This window comes from Haliotis asinina, chromosome 9 (genome assembly GCF_037392515.1).
Source record: "Haliotis asinina isolate JCU_RB_2024 chromosome 9, JCU_Hal_asi_v2, whole genome shotgun sequence".
Lineage (NCBI taxonomy): Eukaryota > Metazoa > Mollusca > Gastropoda > Lepetellida > Haliotidae > Haliotis > Haliotis asinina.
The window spans coordinates 35,699,849-35,720,147 of record NC_090288.1 but is presented as its reverse complement, the minus strand read 5'-3'; the positions used below and the strand labels follow the sequence as shown (position 1 = coordinate 35,720,147).

At 36.9% G+C, this 20,299-nt stretch overlaps 1 protein-coding gene across 1 annotated transcript; it reads right to left on the bottom strand.

The window, feature by feature from the left end:
• Window positions 1-6,020: 6,020 nt before the first annotated feature.
• On the bottom strand, window positions 6,021-18,706 carry LOC137295942 (carbohydrate sulfotransferase 11-like). The gene is made up of 3 exons (XM_067827537.1): window positions 18,390-18,706; window positions 16,697-16,767; window positions 6,021-9,754 (listed from the first exon to the last, which is right to left on the bottom strand). Exons 1-3 carry the CDS (start codon window positions 18,508-18,510, stop codon window positions 8,906-8,908), a joined length of 1,041 nt encoding a protein of 346 aa, XP_067683638.1. The 5' UTR covers window positions 18,511-18,706; the 3' UTR covers window positions 6,021-8,905.
• Window positions 18,707-20,299: the final 1,593 nt, after the last annotated feature.

The following is a 20,299-nucleotide window of genomic DNA, read 5'->3' as shown; positions in this document are numbered from 1 at the left end:
ATACCATAAAAAACAATGCCGCCAAAATCAACCGGAAGTGTACTTTATTGATCTCGCCAGCAATCATCAAGTCATCAAAACACAATGATAAATCTGTAAAACATAAAACGACATAAACTAGCTTATGCTAATGGTCATGTTCAAGGGAGTCACGAGCCAGAGACTATGGAGTCATCTTAGCAGTCGGTTCAATGGTCATGTGATTATGTAAAAGCACAAGGAATACTGAATGGTAGAAAGATGGACAAGTATATATGAAAGGCTGTAGAAGGTAAATGATAAAAGAGAAGGTAAGTGAAACAAAGGTACATAAAAATACTGTCTCAGATTTGCCATTTGTTAAAGTCAGTACTGAGTAATACTTGGTGAAAGTTCACACTGGTCAATAACTTGACCACAAGCATGGCCATAATTTCACATCAGGCCCCATCCACAAAGACAACTCCATTCTATAAGTCTTGGATAGGCATTCCTTGTGCAACAGTGAGTGATTTTAGTTATACACCACTTTTGGGAATATTCCAGTAATATCACCAGAAATGGCCTTCACACATTGTACCCATGTGGGGTATTGAGCCAGGATCTGGTTTCAAACAAAGTTTAAGCCACTAAGTTGTCAGTTCATATTGTCTTGCTGATGTCATGTGTCATTCACATCATGTGCAGAAAACAATTTGTGTCACTATCCATGTGTTGTTCTATGCAATCATTTAGACCCTATGAAGCAAAATATTCCTTATTTATAGCAAAAACTATGATAACTGAACATCAAATTACGACAATTGCAACTCTAAAATTGTTCAGTGGAACTGAACCCTGAGCTTGAAATCAGGCCAAACATCGGAAAGCCAAGTTTCAAAATCAGGACACCCAAGTTTCAAAATACATAAAGGCAAGTTTTTTTTTATTCCAACTAAACCAACCTTACCTGAAACAAGATCAAGATCAGCAACTCATTCTCCTAAAGGGTGACTAAGGGATCTTAAGGTCAGGCTCACTGACTTAGTTTACACATGTTATCAAAACCAAGATGCATAGACCGATGCTCATGCTGTTGATCATTGGACTGATATGGCCCAGACTTGAATATTTACAGACCACTGCCATATAGCTGGATTACTGCTTAATGCTGCGATAAACAAAACATCTGATATATGCTTTGTTGTTTCCAGCAGATAATGCAGATTGACAAGACAATAACAGATGGTGGACTGGACAATTGTATACATGCGTAAATGAAACTGACATGTTTTGACTAAGCCATTGCGTTCAAATGATAGAAACTAGAGCTATTTACAGTGCATAACTACATCATGTGATGGGCCAGCTAACTGGAAAAAACAAATGTACTCAACACCCTTGTTTGATACAGGTCTAAAGATAAAAAAGTTACATCGATTTAATGTCATATTTGTTTGTAAGCTCATGAATAGGACAGAAACATGGCCCTCTTGCAAGTCATTAAAAGAACACTTGTTTGGTAATTAACACTATTTTTAATTATTTTTTTCTTACTCACACAGTACATGATTAACCTAATTACAGAAATTCTAGCAATAAAAACTGAACATGGCCTTTACTTAGTATGGTCACTGTTCCTGGGACATACTGCTACTTCTAATCATCTCTTATCATGATGACTGTGTTACGGATTTCTGTCCTCAGAAAACCTAAAAGCTGTAGGGAAATATTTTTTCTAAAAATCACCAATCAAAGCAACTCTTGTTTGTTTATATCAAGTAAAAGTAAGTTGAGTGAGTTTAGTTTTCACATTGATTTCAAGAGTATTTCACTTATATCACATACACATTAGGATTTTATATTTTGAGTGGGAAAAATAGATTTCTGTGGGTTTTTTTCATACTTGAACAATTAATATTATGACTGGCAGATCCATAAAACAAGAAATAAAATTGGTGAGGCCATAGAAGGAAATGAAACAGTGGACTGGATGCTGATGCAAAACTTAGCAACAAATTACTGGTGCATGAGAAACTAAAACACAGTGGTATAACCATCAGCATACACAACTTGAGGAATCACATATGTTTACAATGACAACACCAGGAAGCATTCCACACACTGTAACCATTTGGGGAATAAAACCTGGAATTTGGTCATGACTAAGAATGTTTAAACCACTAGGCTGCAAAATGTCCAATGATATGATAACAACTTGCTTTGTAGTGAGTGAGTGAGTGAGTGAGTGAGTGAGTGAGTTTATATTTAATGTCACATTCTTGCTATGAAAATATGACTAGTCATGGAATAATAGGGGTATCACATGGCATTTGAGAGTGAGTCAGTAAGTATGGAGTATACTGTATAGTTTTATAACATGTTTAGTGATATGTCAGCAAACACTAGAACTGAGATTCCACTCAATGCATACCACATTACATGTGTGACAACGAAACCCTATAACCACCATGGCCTCCTTTCACAAGGCACTAAGGTGATCATAAGCCACTCAGGTAACCTAAGTGCAATGTTAAAGAATGGGAGTTAACAATAACCTTAGTAAAGGCTGCTTTGTAAATGGAGCCCCAGACCTATTATCAAATGGATAATCTGAAAATGTCTTGTTCCAGGTCCAGAATCAATGAAAATCAGCTAAAAAAGAACAATAAATCAAGGCAAGTATATACATGGGATTAAAAAGGATTTTCAAATATACAGGAGTCAATGTTTGATTGCTGACTACAGATCACTTTGTACATATGGCTAAAAAATGTAATAATATCATCCCAAAATATCAAGAAAATGGAACATTCGTGCACCACAGATACAACAGGTAACAGAAGTTGGACAAAATACATCTGTCAGACATATAATACCAGTGAATGAGTGAGCTTAGTTCAGCAAAACTTTCAGCAATATTTCAGCAATATCATGGCAGGGGACTCTAAAACAGGCTTTCACAAAATGTAACCATGTGGGCAAACAAGCCCAAGAATACAGTTTTAATATCCATCTATCGGCAGAGTTTAATGAGCAATATCATGGAATCAGCTGTTATAATCTCACACTTTCTGTATGACGATTCGAGGACACCTGAATGCAACATGCATTAAGTGAATCCTCAACAACTTTTGACTGCTCAACCTGAATAAAGACAGACTAGATTCTCAGGTCAATCAATGTCAAATTATACTTTTGTCAAAATATTGATTTGTTTGGTTGTTGTTTAATGCCACACTCTGCAATATTGCATCTATAAGGTAGTTGTCTGTCAATTATTGAGCCTGGAAAAGGCAATCCAGTGATCAACAACATGGGCAAACTATCTACATAATCGGAATACAATGATGTGACAACAAAAAGAGTAAGTCTGTCCACCCAATCCTTAAGTTCACCCTTTATGACAAGAAAGGTTGCTAAGACCAACTCTAACCCAGATCTTCATGGGTACAAACCAAATACAGTAAATCTGATCATAAAACAAAAAAACCTTACCAGAACACAAATACACCTTCAAAGTTACTCCTATTGGTCAGTTGATGCTTTTATGCACAGATGTAACAGGGTGAAAAAATTGATAAACTGGTATGGCATGAATCGTTTGAAATAATTTGCTGGGAAGACACAGGCATGGGGCATGCATAAGGGAGTTATTTTTGCTGACTAGTACCAAGAACTTATGATTGATTCCTGTGGAGGCATCTTGAGAACTTCATTCAGAACAACTGGACCTGAGTTTGTAATGTCATTTCGGTGAGATTGTTTCCTATACAACAGACTTTGGTATCTGTGATTCCATCAACAAATGTGATCATACTTAGGAGAAAAAAAATTAACTGATTCTAAGAATTGTTGTTCACAAAACAACAACAAATTCTGTACCCTGAGGCAACCCATGAAATTCCACGTTGCGAAGTCTCAGTAACCCATGCTTGTTGTAAGAGGCAACCAACAGGATTGGTAGGAGAGGCTTGCTCACTTGGTTGACATGTGTCATCACATCCAAATTGCATAGATCAATGCTCATGGTCTATTAATCACTGGATTGTCCGATCCAGAATCTATTATTTATAGATATTTGCCACTTTACAGCATAAAACATCAAACCAACAAAACCAGGTACAATTCTGGGAAGAAACTCTATGAAGCTAAATAGTGCTAAAAGGAGAATGAACTGCTGACTCCAAATCTGCATCAAAATCTTCAAGACTCAAAACAAACTAGTTTTATCGCCTAAATAAGAATCAGTAGACTGAACAAAAATAATTGTTTATAAATGATTTTGCTGAGTAAAGACAGGCACACAATGACAAGACAAATATATCTAATGATGTAAATATGTATATGCATAATAAACATAGAGCATAAAACTGAATAAAAATACTATGTCATATAAACATTTACTCTGATGGATTTACAAATAATATTGGGACAAAATATGAAAATACTACCAACAAAATAACAACAAAAATACTGTTTTCTATGAACCATTGGCAAAACATGATCAATGGACATTCATCTGCATCATCCCCAAATGTCTGTTGAATGTTTGTCAGTTCTTATCACAATCATAATAAAGAACAGACTTAGGTATGTTTTAAAATTGTATTAGATGACGTAACAAACCTTTGTCTCTTCCCCACTCATAATACTTATTGTACTAATTGTGATAAAAACAGTTTGCCTATATACTGAGGGAAACAAATAAGGGAACACACTTTGTGGCAGTGTTTCTGTATTTATTCTAAGATTTCCTTCCACAGTGCTCTTCAAAGCTGGTGATGAAAACTGGAAAATATTAAATGAACATTTGAACCTTCCTGCATTCCTTTATTTGTTTCTCTCAGTATATGTAATTTACAAGCTACAGTTGTTACCAATATGCTTACTGAGTGACGCATCAAACTGACATGTTTGGACACTGAAGGTTGAGGTACTGATCACAAAATTGTAACAAAGGGGTACTATTGACCATTTGTGACATTAATGAAGAATATGACCAACTAATTCATCCCTGAATAACCCAATTACTCAATAGTGTACTTCAATATATATGTACAAGGATTCAGTTACATTCATTCCTTACATTAATAGTTGGTTACACAAATGTTGTCCTTCAAAACTCATTTAGATTGTCAAAATTTCAATTTTCACACAACAGATAAATGTGTGTTTGTATTTTTACTTTCATCTGTATAACAGACCACAAACTACCAAAACTATTAGTCTTTCTCCTTTTAGATACCATTTGAACTTACCCTCTTCAGATTACCCATTTATTTCATTCCCAAATCCCTAATCAGATGACAAAAGATCATAATCTCATATTTTCTAAAATATGCACCCTATAAAATCACACAAAGAATAATTAAAAACCTCTTTTAGATACAAAGAACTTACACTTCAGATAAAGAAAATCTAAAATATTGGCACATCCATTGCTAGCAGTACACCACTGTCAACAGAAATATGACCACAATACTAACACAGGTAGAATAACTCCAAATGAGTGAGGAAAGTCCCAACCTTGTCGGAAGTATTTCAGCAACATCACAGCAGAGGGGACAATAGAATTTTGCTTAAGTATTCTATCATAATTCATGACTATTTGAACACAAAAGTTTATTTGCAAATTGGTACATGGACTGATGGTACTACCTTGGTAGCAAAAAACGACTCTCAGCTTCAGATGTTGTGCATTTGCCATCCTCCTAAAACAAGAAAACGTCTAGTTTCCATCCTGGCTGAGGTATCTGGACTGTCTTTCATACATTGGCTGGACTAATGAAAGTGCATAGTCCTATTAACCTCACAGAATGAAAGTGATATCTACTTAAAAACAGCATTTTGGTTGATTGCATGATTTCAACTTGGTCTTGACAGTTATTTTGAAAATATGTTCCAGTGTTGGCACTAAAAAATTTAGAATTTAGGAGTCATCATGACTTACTTGTGTTATGAGTGGGAGTCATCTACATGTTTTGTGGGAGTCAACTTCAGTTTGCAACTTTCATCAAGACATCTACTGTGATTGTTTAATAACAACAAAAACAAGGTCAGGCAGGTGAGGTATTTAATCAGCACAAAGGCGTTAACTGGCAAACATTCAAATAGGCAGTCTGGATTATCTGAACTAAGGGCTCAGTAGCATTGTGTCAACAATGACACAAGCTTCTCAACTCACTGTGTATTTGAGATAATTTGTGTGTCAAATAAGCAAGGTTTTTGCATCGTAGCAAACACAGGTGTTCATATTTTTAATCAAAATGCGTGAAGACCTGTTAATATCTTCGATATGGATCTTGATAATAGGTCAGAATGTCTTGATTAGGTTCCGCCCTTTAGTTTAAAGTGAGTGCAACTGACAGGTAAGGTGAAATCTGATTGGTCACTTGGAGGACACAGAAGTGACGCAACACTTTGTCATTTGTGGGCGACAAATTTCTATCATTGCTGAGCAAGGGTTACAACATGCCTCAGACTAATAAAATCAGTACACTGCCTCAGATGTTTTTCATAAAATCATTAAACATCACCACAACCCAGCTTGTCATGAGTTGCTTCAAACAAATCATGCATAAAAAACGGCCAAAGAAAACACACTTATACAAGGTCTGGCCAAAGTTCGGTATCGACAGTCAGAAATTATGTTGATAATGGAGATAATTAACGATTATCATATGTCAGTTGTGTTATGGATACATACATAATCTTTTGAGATAGAAAAAAGTTTGAATTTTCTCACAAAATATACAAGCTAAGGACTTTATTCATGGTTTGCTTTTAAATTCTGTTCATGTCGCTGTTTTGTTCGTAAACCATGCACAAGCATGTCACCACTCGCCAGTGACATGAAATACATTATCATATATTTTTAGCATCTTCGCTCATAGTTATGTCTCCAATATATAGCAATCAATAAGCAATTAATTATCGATCTCTACAATCTATATTGACAGGCAGCCCTAAGTATTACCCAAAGACAAGGACAACACTATCCATGTTATTTGTCATGTTTAAAAGCAAACAAGACAGCAACGAGTTAAAAAATCTGGCCTGGCAGATTTGTTAACCAAAATCGAAAAAGCCAATACATAAAATGACACTATGGTTGACTAGTTTCCTCATTCAGGCTTGTTATGCCACCTAAGCAACAGCTGCTTATGAATTTGTCCGAGATGAAAAAGGGAAGAAATTTCCACTACATTTTTTCAAATTTTTACTACATTATTACTTCTGCTGATGAACAAAACACAATTTTAACTGTCTATAATGGTAGCATTTAACCAACAGAGATAAAATTGTTGTCTGGATTTTAAACAGTTGGCAACCCCCCAAACTGTCCAAGGTCACAATTTCGTTTCTAAAGATAAAATTAGCATTTTCAGATATGGTGGCAAGACTACAAAGCATGTTGTAATTTTCAGATTATGCCCCCCCACCCAAACTCCCCCTAAGCTCTCGCCCTCCAATCTTACATTGGCTCATATTGACAGTTCATAAATTTATCCGTTTTTAATATATTTTAATGTCATTTAACACTGTACACCAAACTATATTCGGCATGAGGTATGTGAGCAAACTTTCTTGACCAAATACTGATAGGTTATGTATTATGCTATGGACAGACGGAATTTAACAATCACATGATGACCTGTATAACATCAGATATACAAGGAAAACTACATTGTAGTTCATTCAACTGAAGTATACTGGACAAAAATAGTTACAGATATGTGTAAATTTTGAAGTAATGAATAATGATCTATTTATTCATTGACACACTGATATCCCCAGCTCATTTTGTTCTGTAAAATATATATACAACAAGAGTACATGCACATCCTACATGGCATTCCTTTACTCTCATTGTTCTTGTGAAAGGAACTGGGGTAGGACAGAGGTTTAAGTGTTTGCTCGTCATATCAAGTGATTGAGTTTAGTTTTATGCTTTTCTGCGTTTAACAATATTCCAGCAATATCATGACTAAATAGAAGTTTTACACATTGCACCCATGGAGGAATTGATAGAGTTCTTCAGCATGATGAGCAGACGCTTTTACCACTGGGCTACCCAAACACACACACACACACACACATAGATTTCACCCCACACCCCCAACCCTTCGATAAAATCTTCTTCACTCCCATTGCTCATAAACATGATAAATGTTTGGACAATAGGATGAACAATACTTTGTTTTGGCCATAACATTTGTCTTATTATACAAACACTCATTCAACAAAATGTCCCTTAACAAGTACCTTCATCTCAATCTATTGTTCAAAAGGCATACTGGTTTAAAAGAAAAGAACAGGCATTTCCTAAAAACAATGCACACATGTAAAATAGACTTTCTTTGCCTCTTTCTATTATTCAAAATAGCACCAGTAGTCATTTGTAACTACTCATGTCAACATATACACAAAAAGAGCTGTCAGTGTAAATATTGCAATATTTTCAGTTTGTTCAGCATGAATAGCATGGAAAAGCTTGAATCAAGTGATTTTAACAAATTATCATCACAGAGAGTGAGTGAGTGAGTGGAGTTTTAGGTCGGTTTTAGCAATATTCCTGCAATACTATGGTGGTGTACGCCTAAAATGGGCTTCACATATTGTAGCCATGTGGGGAATCAAACCCGGTTCTCCAGAGTAACGGGTGAATGCCCTAACCAGTGAGCTACCCCACTGACCCTCATCACAAAAAGGCCACAAATATGTGCCATGAAGGCCAGATTGAAAACTGGCTAATGAATTCAGGAATATTCCGAAGCTTCATCATAGACTAAAACAAGTGTCAAGTTTTGGCTTTCAAGAAATAGATTTTCACAACATATTGATTCGCACAACACAAATTACTGGCCATGACATCAGCTCACTCACTCAGTTGCTTTTTTTGGTATCAGAATGAACACTGTGTCACTGAACCACACATTCAGCTTCAATTCCACAGGGATGTGAGATTTCGGATACTGGTCGGTATTGAGTAGTTGAATAGCTGAAAGTCTGGGTAATAAGTTTCCCACAAACGTCCAAGGTAATGAGCAGGGATTTGCTGATAATACTTTTGAAGAAGGTCAGAAGTTTTCTGGTGGTGGTAGGATGCGGCCCTTGATGGAAACTTGACAACAGATGACGCACCAATGGAATCCAAAATATGCTTCGAATCAGTCTCCAACTGATGATATTTTCCAATAAAGTCATACTTAATCAGACATGGGAGACAGAGTTCAAAGAATTGGCACCAATGTTCATTTAAAGTTTCTTTCTTATTCGTATCCACAACATATTGCACAAACTCTAAAAAGGTAACGTCATTCCCATGAGCAAGTGAATTTGCTGATGCATTTTTTCTGTATCTCCTGATGATGTTTTTTCCATACCGTGCATGAAAGAATTTGCTTGAGTTTGTCTGACCTTGAAACTTGTTCCGATATGCAGAAAGAAGTCTTTCGAATGGTTCCCGCACTATAAAAAATTTGAAATAATTCCTCAATGCATAATCAACTTCATCCGATGTCAGGTCGGATAAGTAAGTGAGATATTTGTCATATTTCTGGTGAACATCGTTAGCTTTGAGCAACATTGGGTCAGAAACGTCAACCTTGCCAGAAAGAATCAAAAGCATACGTCTCCAGTTTGTACAAGCAACTTTTGGGACCTGGCAGTAGAGAACCTTGTATCTTTTGTCGACGATGATATGGTTGAAAGAACGACGATTCATTTTCTGGTAACGCTGGATATCCATCTCCTCGCACATGTCTTCAATGTGATCTCGCCAGCTGAGGCCCTACAAAACACCACAAAAAACTGCAATGAAGAAATATATCGCTAACTTATCTTCATTCAAGTGAATCATCAATTTCTTCCCTCAAAGAAACACAATTCTAAACATGTTTAAAATGATTTCATTAGGTGGCACTTCATGATAACTGCACTGCCTCATCTGCCTCATAACGGTGCAGATATCTATACAAAAATGTCACATAAATTGCAATAAAGAAGTCATCTATCTATTAAAGCATTCCTTTTTAGTTTAAAAAGGCCTAAAAAATGTTGTGGCTCCAATTACCCAACCTACCCTTGAATTCCAACCCTATTTGTTTAAGTGTTTAGAATAGAATAGGCCTTTAGATACCACTAAGTGTTTTTTTTGCAGCACTGACAGATGTCAGTCATTCTGATAGAGAAAGTTGACACCATAGTTGCAAACTTGACTGAATAAAGAAAAAGTGTTTGCCACTAATATGGTAACATCAACCACCGCTAAATAAGAATGAAATATTTATAACATATATTCATTTTTTTTTATTTTTTGCTAACACACAAGATATGATGTGGTCAAAGAGTCATAGTGACCTTGAAAATAAAGTCAAAGTCACCAAATTATACTGGTGTCTGTGTAATCCCCAGATGTAGGCTGTCATCAAATTTGAAGACACTGGATACAACAGTTCATTCCATTAGCAAGAGTTTGAAAAGTGGTCAAACAGTCATCATGACCTTGAAAGTAAGGTCAAGGTCACCCAAATTGACTGGTGTCTGTATAATTCCCCAATGTAGGCTGTCATCAAATTTGAAGACATTGGGTACAGCAGTTCATGAACTATTGCATTTACAGGAGTTTGAAAAGTGGCCAAAGAGTCAGGGTGACCTTGAAAATAAGGTCAAAGTTATCCAAATGGACTGATGTAAACCTCAAATGTATTCAGTCAGCAAATTTGAAGACACTGGGTACAACAGTTCATGAGATATCGTGTTAACAAGAAATGGGACATACATACGTATGGACGCTGATGAATACATTGTCCCCTGTTACACATTGCGGATAGGGACGATTACACATTGATAAATGTATTTTTGGTTTGCAGTTTACTTCTAAAAAACTGCAAAAAATAAATAGTCAAAGGATCAAAGAATTATAATTTTGTTCTTACAGCCAATGCTGAAAAAAAAGTTACTGAAAATGGGAAGAAGATATTTTGATAAATACCGACTGGTTTAATATTTTTATCAAACCATTTAAAACCACACTAGATACAAAACTATGATGGATGCAATTCAGACTGATTCATAGCTTTCTACCTGTGAATACCCATTTGAAGACAAGAGTCATCAGAAGATGACATATCCCCCCGGCCCCCACATATTTGAAAGGACAAATCTGACAGTGACTGAATGTCTTTTTAGAACCATTTTAAGACTAAGTCCGAATTGTTTCCATGGAAACCAGGAAAAATACATATGCCAAAACTTTATAAATAGCAAAAGGCATGACTTTGTTGTCTACCTCAAATATCTGCCATGTTTTGAAGAAACATATTGAACAGGAAACCGAGAAAATAAGAAATCACAAAAACCTGTAAACACCAAAAGGCACCACTTTCGGTTCTGACTCATGTATGTAACAAATTTTGCAGAAAAGTTCTGCTCTGGAAATGAAGCACATCCCACCATTTTGAGACTAAGTCCGAACTGTTTCCAAGGAAACTGAGAAAATAATAAATCACAAAAACCTGTAAATAGTAACAGGCACCACTTTGGGGTTTGCCACACATATCTACCAAGTTACACTGACAGATATTAAGAAGTTTTTGAGTTCTGCTCCGGAAACAAATACACCTCTCACTTTTGAGACAAAGTCTGAATCGTTTCCATGGAAACCGAGAAACTAAGAAATCATAAAAACCTGTAGCTAGCAAAAGGCACCATTGCAGCTTCTGATTGGTATTTCTACCAAGTTTTGCAGAAAAATATTGAACGGTTTTTGAGTTCTTCTCCGGAAACAAAGCCCGCCCACCACTGACTAACACCAAAATGTTCCATGGAAAAACAAATAAATTAAAAATGCCAAAACTCTGTAAATAGCAAAAGGCACAACTATAGGTTGAGATCATAATATCTATCAAGTTTGGTCTAAAAATATTGAACGGTTTCTGAGTTATGCTCTGGAAACAAAATGATTATGGACGGACGGACAGACAGACGAGGCGTCAACTATATAAAGTTGATAAAATGAAATTAGAATACCTGACTATGCAACCTTATTTTAGGACAGCTGTTTTAAGAACCAGAACATATATGTTTAAGGACTTTAAATGTAGAATATAGGATTACATACACAATCAATGTCACTCATTGTCAAACACTTGTCAATATATACAGTTCCCAATATATACTGAGTCAAAAAAGAAACTTGACATTCTTTCTTCTGGGCACTGTAAAAGAACAAGAGATGGTAAGATGGTTAAATTGTTATTACTTCATTGCTGAGATCTGTGTGATGTACTCGATACACTGCCACTGCCAGTGCCACAATCAGTTTCATTAGGCTACACCGCCGTCCCAAAACATGGGTATACAGAAAGTCAAGTCGCAAGAATGAAAATTCGAAATTTCTCTGTTCAGTAATGTGTATGGCCGCCCCGTGTATTCACCACTGCCAAACACTGTCTCCTAATCAACTGCCGGATGCTTATGAACACATGGTTGGGGATTCTGTGTCATTGCTCAAGTAAGGCAGCAACAAGTTCCTACAAATTCTGAGGTTGGTTCCTAAGACCACAAAGCCTTCTCCCAAGTGCATCCCAAATGTGCTCTATTGGATTAAGGTCAGGGGACCTCGATGGTCAGTCCATGACGTTGATTCTTGTGTTTTGAAGGAAATTTTGTGTCAACATCGCGGTATGCGGCCAAGCATTATCATGCTGGACCTGGGCCATGAGCAGCAGTGAAAGGAATGAGCTCAGGGATGTGCACCTGGTCGCGGTAAGCAGCAGCTGTGAGATTTGAACGGATGACCAGAAGTCAGGAACGGTTGTTTCCACAGAAAGCACCCAACACCATGCAACTTCCGCCCCCGAATCTGTTGACTTCCTGTACACAACACTGCGCATACACACCGTTCACGACATCTTCTCCAGACTCTATGCCTGCCGTCCGCGAATCTGAGGGTAAACCTGGATTCATCGCTAAAGACTACTTGATTCCAGTCTCTCTGGGTCCATTGGAGGTGATGTTAGGCCCACAGCAGACATTGATGTTGATGAAACGGCATCAGTATTGACCCAAGATATGGACGTCGGGAATGGAGATTGGCAGCCCGCAACCAATTTTGAATGGTCTGTAAGGACAGTCGACTTCTAAACATCTCAGCTGGCAGAAATCTGTCATGTAGGTGACGTAGGACGATTTGGCGGTCTTCTGCTGACGTCACACGTAGACACCCCGACCTTGGATGATCAGAAGTGGTGCCAGTCTGTTGTAGACGACCTTGCAAGCCATAAACAGTATGACGGATGCATCCCATTGCTCTTGCTATGTCAATAACTGATCTTCCCGCTTGCAACATGCCAATGGCATGTTCATGTTGCACATTTGACAATCGTGGCATTTAAAGTACCGTTAGAACTGTGGTTTAAAAGTGTTTATTAATTCCTAAGGCCAATGCAAACACGTGCAAATGAAGAAAACTTCGATGCGAAGATCATGTGATCGACTGCACGTGCAAAGCCTTCTTTGGCTCTAAAGTCATTTGCATGTCGAATGGATGGGTTTGAGGGGTTTTGTTAACGTTTATCTAGAGTCGAAAAATAGGGATCCCATTTTGGATACATAGATGTATCATCAGAGAAAAATTATTCATTATTTTTAAAAATAACATTTTGTGAAGCTACTTTTTCGACTCAGTATATCACATCACAGAGCGCAAGTTGGGTATCTGAATTGAAATGTAGCGCAACATTATTTATTTGACAATATACTATCCTGGTGAACTTGAAAGCAGGATTTCCTGAACATTATCATGAAAGACTAGTGCAGCTGCCACTGTCCTGGACCAATAAACTAAACCACAAACAATGTTGTCATCCAACAGGATTTCCATTAATGTGCCCTGGCATTCAAAATTCAAAATTCAAAAACACTCATGTTCAGCTGTGAGAATGCAAGTGTCCCCTAGAAACAGTTCAGTGGGATGAATAAATAGGTTTCAAACATCTGAGTTGGTCAAATATACTGGACAAAATAAGTTAGGGATATCGGTATTTTTAGGATTGATATTTTATTAGTGTGTCAATGAACAAATAGATCATGATTCAGAATTTCAAACTTTTCATATATCCCTAACTATTTTTGTCCAGTATATATTGCATTTGCTATTAAAGAAGCCATATTGGGTGGCACACTGGACAGCAAAAGAAAAGCAATTCTTTCAGTTGTTTTTATTTTTGTCAGGTTATAAAAATAGAAGACATAAACATGAAACTTTTATGAGATTTCATTTTTTTCATAACTTGTGTTCCTTTTGTTGTCCAGTATATTTTCATAATTATAGTCGAGCTGCCCAAGCACACTGTAAATATTTCATCTGTACCATTTCAATATTTACCTTGCCATGGCACATTAAGGACTAATGTGAATGCTGAAAAGTACTGAATATTGTCAATGCAAGAAAATGGAAAGGTAATTACAATCCATTAGAACTTTCATGAAATTCTTAGAAATAGATAAGATTAAGAATCAGAGAGGAAATTAAATGATAAATAACATGTTTCACTATGAGAAAGAACTTGAAACTTTATATAAATTTATCGGTCATGATTCACAGTCTGTCAAATCCACCACCTTGACTTCATGTCCATCTGCTTATCTGTGTTTGAAACACTTCCTGTCCTGTCTTAGATATGCCCTGTATGGTATAGGTCAATGGTGTATGTCATGTGTGTCATATAAGTGTATAAGTGCCTATATATCATTAAAAGAAAATGTGTGAAAATATTTGTAAAAAAATATGCTTTGAAACTATGAGGGTAGGGGGCAGGAGAGGGTATCACTGCTTTTGTACTTAAATTTCAGGGGACATTCACAGTTTACATGAAGACATAAACACAAAAAATACAAACAAATATACTTCAGAGCAAAAGATGACATGGCCCTGTTCCATACAAGGACCCATTAGTGTGTATCATTTTATTTCAAAACAGATTCTATAAAAAAAAATATATAAATAGAATCCACAGTAAAAACAGAGAATGCAAGAACAAAGGGCAAACTGAAATGTTTACTAAAAACTTCAAAGAGAATACAGAAGCCGCCCATCTTATATCAACTAAACATAGGACAAGTCACTAAGACAATTTTAATCCATTGTGATCAATGTGACCCTTATTTGAAAAAAAACAGTAATAATTCCCTCACTCATTGTGGTTTTCACAACAAGGATTGCATTTGAAATGGGTCTTTAGCGACAATAACTATTTTTCAAATGTGACTTTCCTCATCGCTATAGTTAAAAGAAACGAGTCTGTCACAGGTGTTTGGGATGCGAATCATGAGATTGTACCTGAATATTACTGATAATTGATAATGATAAAATCATGATTTTTTTACCTTGGCAAATGCTGTGTATCCTTATCGAGAACTGAATGAGGCAAAACCTTTAGTTGACCAATTTACCACAATACAAACATCGAACACTGAAATCTTTAAATCTGAAATATATACATTAAAACTACAGACTTCAGATTTAATCCAAAAGATTCAATCGGCATGTCTATGCACAGATAAAATATGTGGACTTTAAAAGGGATTCTCATCATCACTAATATCAGTAGACCTAAATACTTTGATTGTCTGTCTGAGTTGTCATCATAATTAGTAGTGTTGGGAATTGGTTGAAATCACACAACTGATAATTAGTTCATTACCAATGAGCAATCATTGACAAAAAGATATTGGTTAGCTTCATTTATCTGTTCTGTTATTTTTATTGCTGTTGAGTATAATGTAGCTCCCTGTTGTGTGGTGCTTATGATACATTAGTTGTCTTTCTTGCACAGTGAGACCTCGGATATCCAGACATATTTGGTTTTGCTGAATATCTGAATATCCGGATATCTGGATTTCTGTCATCCAGACTCTGTTGTTGAAAATGTAGCGAGATACACTTCTGGGTTAAAATCACCTCCAAAACAGCATGGTAAGAGTTTAAATAGCCAATTACAATTCACTCAGTGTCATATAGGCCTACAAATCCCTACTAATACCCTGCTCATTGCTCACTAATCCGGATTAGCAGGCCTTGTCTTGTGTCCAAATATGTGTGAGACTTGCGTTTCATTTCAGATGATCTGATCAAAGATCAAATCTTCGTGCCGATAAGTGAGTCAATTTTGTGTTGATTTAGTCGATTCGTTTGTAAAATTTACTGCCCAGAAAAGGAAACCGAATATCCATGTAGACAGTCACACGTAAGAGATTGTGTCACCATGCCAATTACAGCTAGGTGATCTTCTCACGCTTCAAGGGCTGCTGTCTTCTTTCACGTTAGGGCACACAAGGCCAATTGGTAATTGCGTGTGTAAACATATGGACAAGTGCTCGGCCATCCAGATACACAAGACAAAATGCATATAATTTAGCGTTTTGTATGTGAAAATGACCGTCTGGTTACGGAAACCTGATTTCCGAATAAGTGAGTTATTTTACAATGTTGTGAATTCGTTTTAAGGAATTTTCGTGTGGAAAGTGTGTTTTCCAGATATCTGAGGTTTGGATAAACAGGGAACGACTGTAGTCCAGAAAAATTGCTCTTGGACTGTCTTGAGCGACCCTTTAACAAGGATATTTGACCCAGACTGACAGCACTGACTCCCGTGTTTACAAGTCCTTATTTTATTATTTTATTAACAATAAACAATAAGAGCCATCCATGTTAATGCCAGTCAGTTACCTTTGGATTTCGTCCAACAGAGTTCAGCCTATCGCCTCTGCTCTTGTAATGGACTCTGCGACCTGCTGCCTCTGCAACATAGAAAGAATTTTTACTTCTTTGAGTGGTATTTCTACTTACAAATCTTATGATGCAAATTGCAGAACTGCAAGCCTGACACTGAGGGGTCTGAACATAGGTTTGAAGCTTAATCCAATAGGGGGTTGATGCGCTACATCCCGATATCAAATTTTCAATATTAGATTCCCTGCCATCTTTGATGATATCTATGCCATTTCAGGATGCTATGGCTGCTGTTTTTGGATGCTGTGACTACCATTCTGTGCACTTGGCGACCATTCTCTGGCACTGTAGTAACTGATAAGCAAGTTTTGTTTCCATTTAAAACGGTTAGTTTTCTGCTGCAGAGGGTTTGTTTCGGTTTAAGAGGATATTGTTGTAGTTTTTGGTGATTTTTGTTCGTTTTGGTGTATATGAGTTCAGTTTTGATGACTTGTTCACTGTTTGTATGGTAGGCCTGTATACAGGTTGTGTAGGACATCCCACTGTTAAATTTGGTCAAACCATATCTTAATTTTTCTCTTTCTCTTATCATGAAGAATATCCTCTGCTGTCCTTTATTGTTGTCAAATGCCATAGGGAAAAATTACTGGAACTGTATTATAACTGACTGGAACTGCGTACGTGTGATACTGATCGATGTATTGATCATTACAGTTTGCTAGTTAGTACACATTCTTATGCCAGAGTCACTGAAAATATTTATTTTGGTTTTTATCAATCTAAAACTTGTTTTCCAGATTTTGTCTCATATACTATGGACAGGTTGCATATGCAGATCTATAGGGGGATGCAGGGATGAGCATCTCACCACCACCACCCCCGCCCCCTCCACACACACTCACACACACACACACACACACACACACACACAAAAACCAAAAAACGATGACAAAATAGTCCCTTATAAAACTGAAGCTATCCTAAATAGAAACGGTCATCCAATTATCAGAAGTTCAGGGATTTGGATTGGCAGAGGCCATGGGCCATTTTGCACATTAGAATGAAAAATGGCCCATTTACATTTGGAAGTTTAGTATTGACACAAGGGCAGTGGCCCATTCCAAATTAGGAAAATGGCTATAATAATCCTGAAAATGGCCCATTGTCAAAGTTCTCTTTCCCAATTCCTGGAACTTATGACACTTTTTGTGCCTGTGCCTAAAGCTGCTGATCAAGTATTTCAATTTCATCAAAATTTTGATTTTGACCAGTAGCTCTGACCTCGACTTCACTACACCATGCATCAACCTGCCACGATTTAACAACGTTTGCCTCCAAATCACCCATATACCGGCATGACCCTTTATAACGCGGATGAATCGTAAAATAAACAAGTAAATCACTTAGTGGTATATCTTTGGAACAGTCTAATGGCAATGTTTAGATCAGAAAAGTAAGAATATGATTTTCAAATCAACCGTAATTCTTTTTCACTAACGTAGCGTTATAACGAAATGAGTTTTGACTCGTAAACCAAACAGGGCTAGTTTACAGAGAGCTGTGAACAAACTTTTGACATCACCTTTCAACCGGATTCTGCGTAGCTCCCATACTTGGGAAGCTCTCGACAGATTACATGCGTGTAACGACTGTAAACACAAAAAAAATCAATTTAATTAAATCTACTCACCTCCAATCGGCCGATCTTGGCCGTCAGAGATGCTCCAAGCGTTCATGTAAACAAGCACCAACATTGGCAGAAATACCCCGAGAGCTGCCACAACGGTAAATAGACGCAGCCACATTTTCATTCTGCTTAGAAAGTTCAGGGTCAAAGCCGACTTATGGCGACAATCAAAACCCCATGTGAACTTTCCACGTCACTTTTCACCCTGCTAACCCCGTGCCGCGATGGTCTCACCAAAATGTAAATTGCCACACAAGCGCGTTTGGTACTCGGGGAACCGCCATTGTTAGAGGTGTTTACTTCCCAGAGGTCACGTGACTGCGTTACATGTGGCCCTCACTTGCTTCCTCCCTCTACTGATAGCGTTCGGATGTGGAACACTCAAGATACTTGTATGTTCAGTCCAACTTACGTGGCATATGAGTGGATGAGTCTACACAGATTGAGTGGATCTTGATAAGTGGCTGGCTGACACAAACTTTGTGACAGCAGCTGAAATGTGATATTCTAGGCGCATTGATTAATCCTCTCAATGCTGCTGTCGAACTTATTAGATAGCAGTGGAGCGTAATGGCATTTCTAAAATAAAATATTTACAAAACTATTTACCGAGCAGGATTTACGTGTCATTTGAATTACCTATGGTTTGGTGGTTGTTTATAAGTAACGTCATACTTAACAGTTTTCCAGCTTCATGCCTTCGGTCTGTAAATAATCGAGCCTCGACCAGACAATCCAGTGACCAGCAGCATGAGCACGATCTATACGCGATGACATGTGTCAAGCTTGTCAGCGACCCTGACCATTCGAATCGCATCATACGGCAAGCATGGCTACTGAAGCTCAATTCTAACCCGGTTGTTCTCGGTGGAATATACCAAAAGAATGCATGAATGCTCAGCTTTCTAAATAAACTAGTATATGTACCTTAAAACAAAAATCCCGCACAGTGAAAATGCATTGGTCAAGCTTCTCGGCACACAGCCAAGAACAATTAATTCATGTCGAGTGGGCGGATAATTTATTTATTTATTTATTTATTTATTTATTTATTTATTTATTTATTTATTTATTTATTTATTTATTTATTTATTTATTTATTTATTTATAATTTGATCTCATTTGGTCTTTGGTGAAGAGGAAACACTGATGTTCCCTAGTTATAAAAACAGCACTTCGGTATAGATAGTTAAAAGCAAAAACAATCTCAACGCTATATCGTGATTATGGCAAGGTCGGTAAACAAACAACCTCACAGGCAGCGTGATACCAAAAAGTATTGCAGTCCTTTTAATTTGATAATAATCTCTACTTAATTTTGCTGGAACTGATTACATGGTCCAGTAACATAACTTCAGAAAAGTGTTTACATTTGATACTCGATTAAAACCCATTTGCACCAAGTGCGTGTTCATATTTGCTGGGTTTTTTTAAAAAAAGAAAAACAGGCATCAGATGGGGAAATGTTTAGTAGTATTCATAGGCTTGGAGCTGTGGCTCTGATGACTGCCTCGACAGTGATTGAAAACGTAACCTTCAGTGTTCACATAAGGACAAACTTTATGGATGAATAGCTTCTTTATTCCAATGATTTCGATTAAACATATTTTTGTATCATTGTCAAGTGCATACTTGTATCGTTGACAAGCAAGTATTTGACAGCGATACAAGAATCTGTACAATCGAAATGTCGCATCATTCGAATAAATAGATAATGTCACCCAAGTGTCTGCTGATATCGAATATATCAACACGACTTGATACAGTAGCAAATCTACGAGAATTGACGAGGATATTTTTTACCTTTATCAACGAGTTATATCAACGATATAACTGATATCAACAGATGATATCTCACGATGGTGAGATGCTGTTTATCATCCAAACTCATTCTTCTTTAGTTTTCAACGAAA

What these genes read in the sequence shown, in the direction of transcription:
- LOC137295942 (XM_067827537.1), bottom strand. Translation starts at nt 18,510, where the DNA reads ATGAAAATGTGGCTGCGTCTATTTACCGTTGTGGCAGCTCTCGGGGTA. An exon ending in CCAAGATCGGCCGATTGGAG is followed by an intron (nt 16,768 to 18,389) that starts GTGAGTAGATTT and finishes TCTATGTTGCAG; the next exon opens with AGGCAGCAGGTCGCAGAGTC. An exon ending in CTGTTGGACGAAATCCAAAG is followed by an intron (nt 9,755 to 16,696) that starts GTAACTGACTGG and finishes GGTGTTTTGTAG; the next exon opens with GGCCTCAGCTGGCGAGATCA.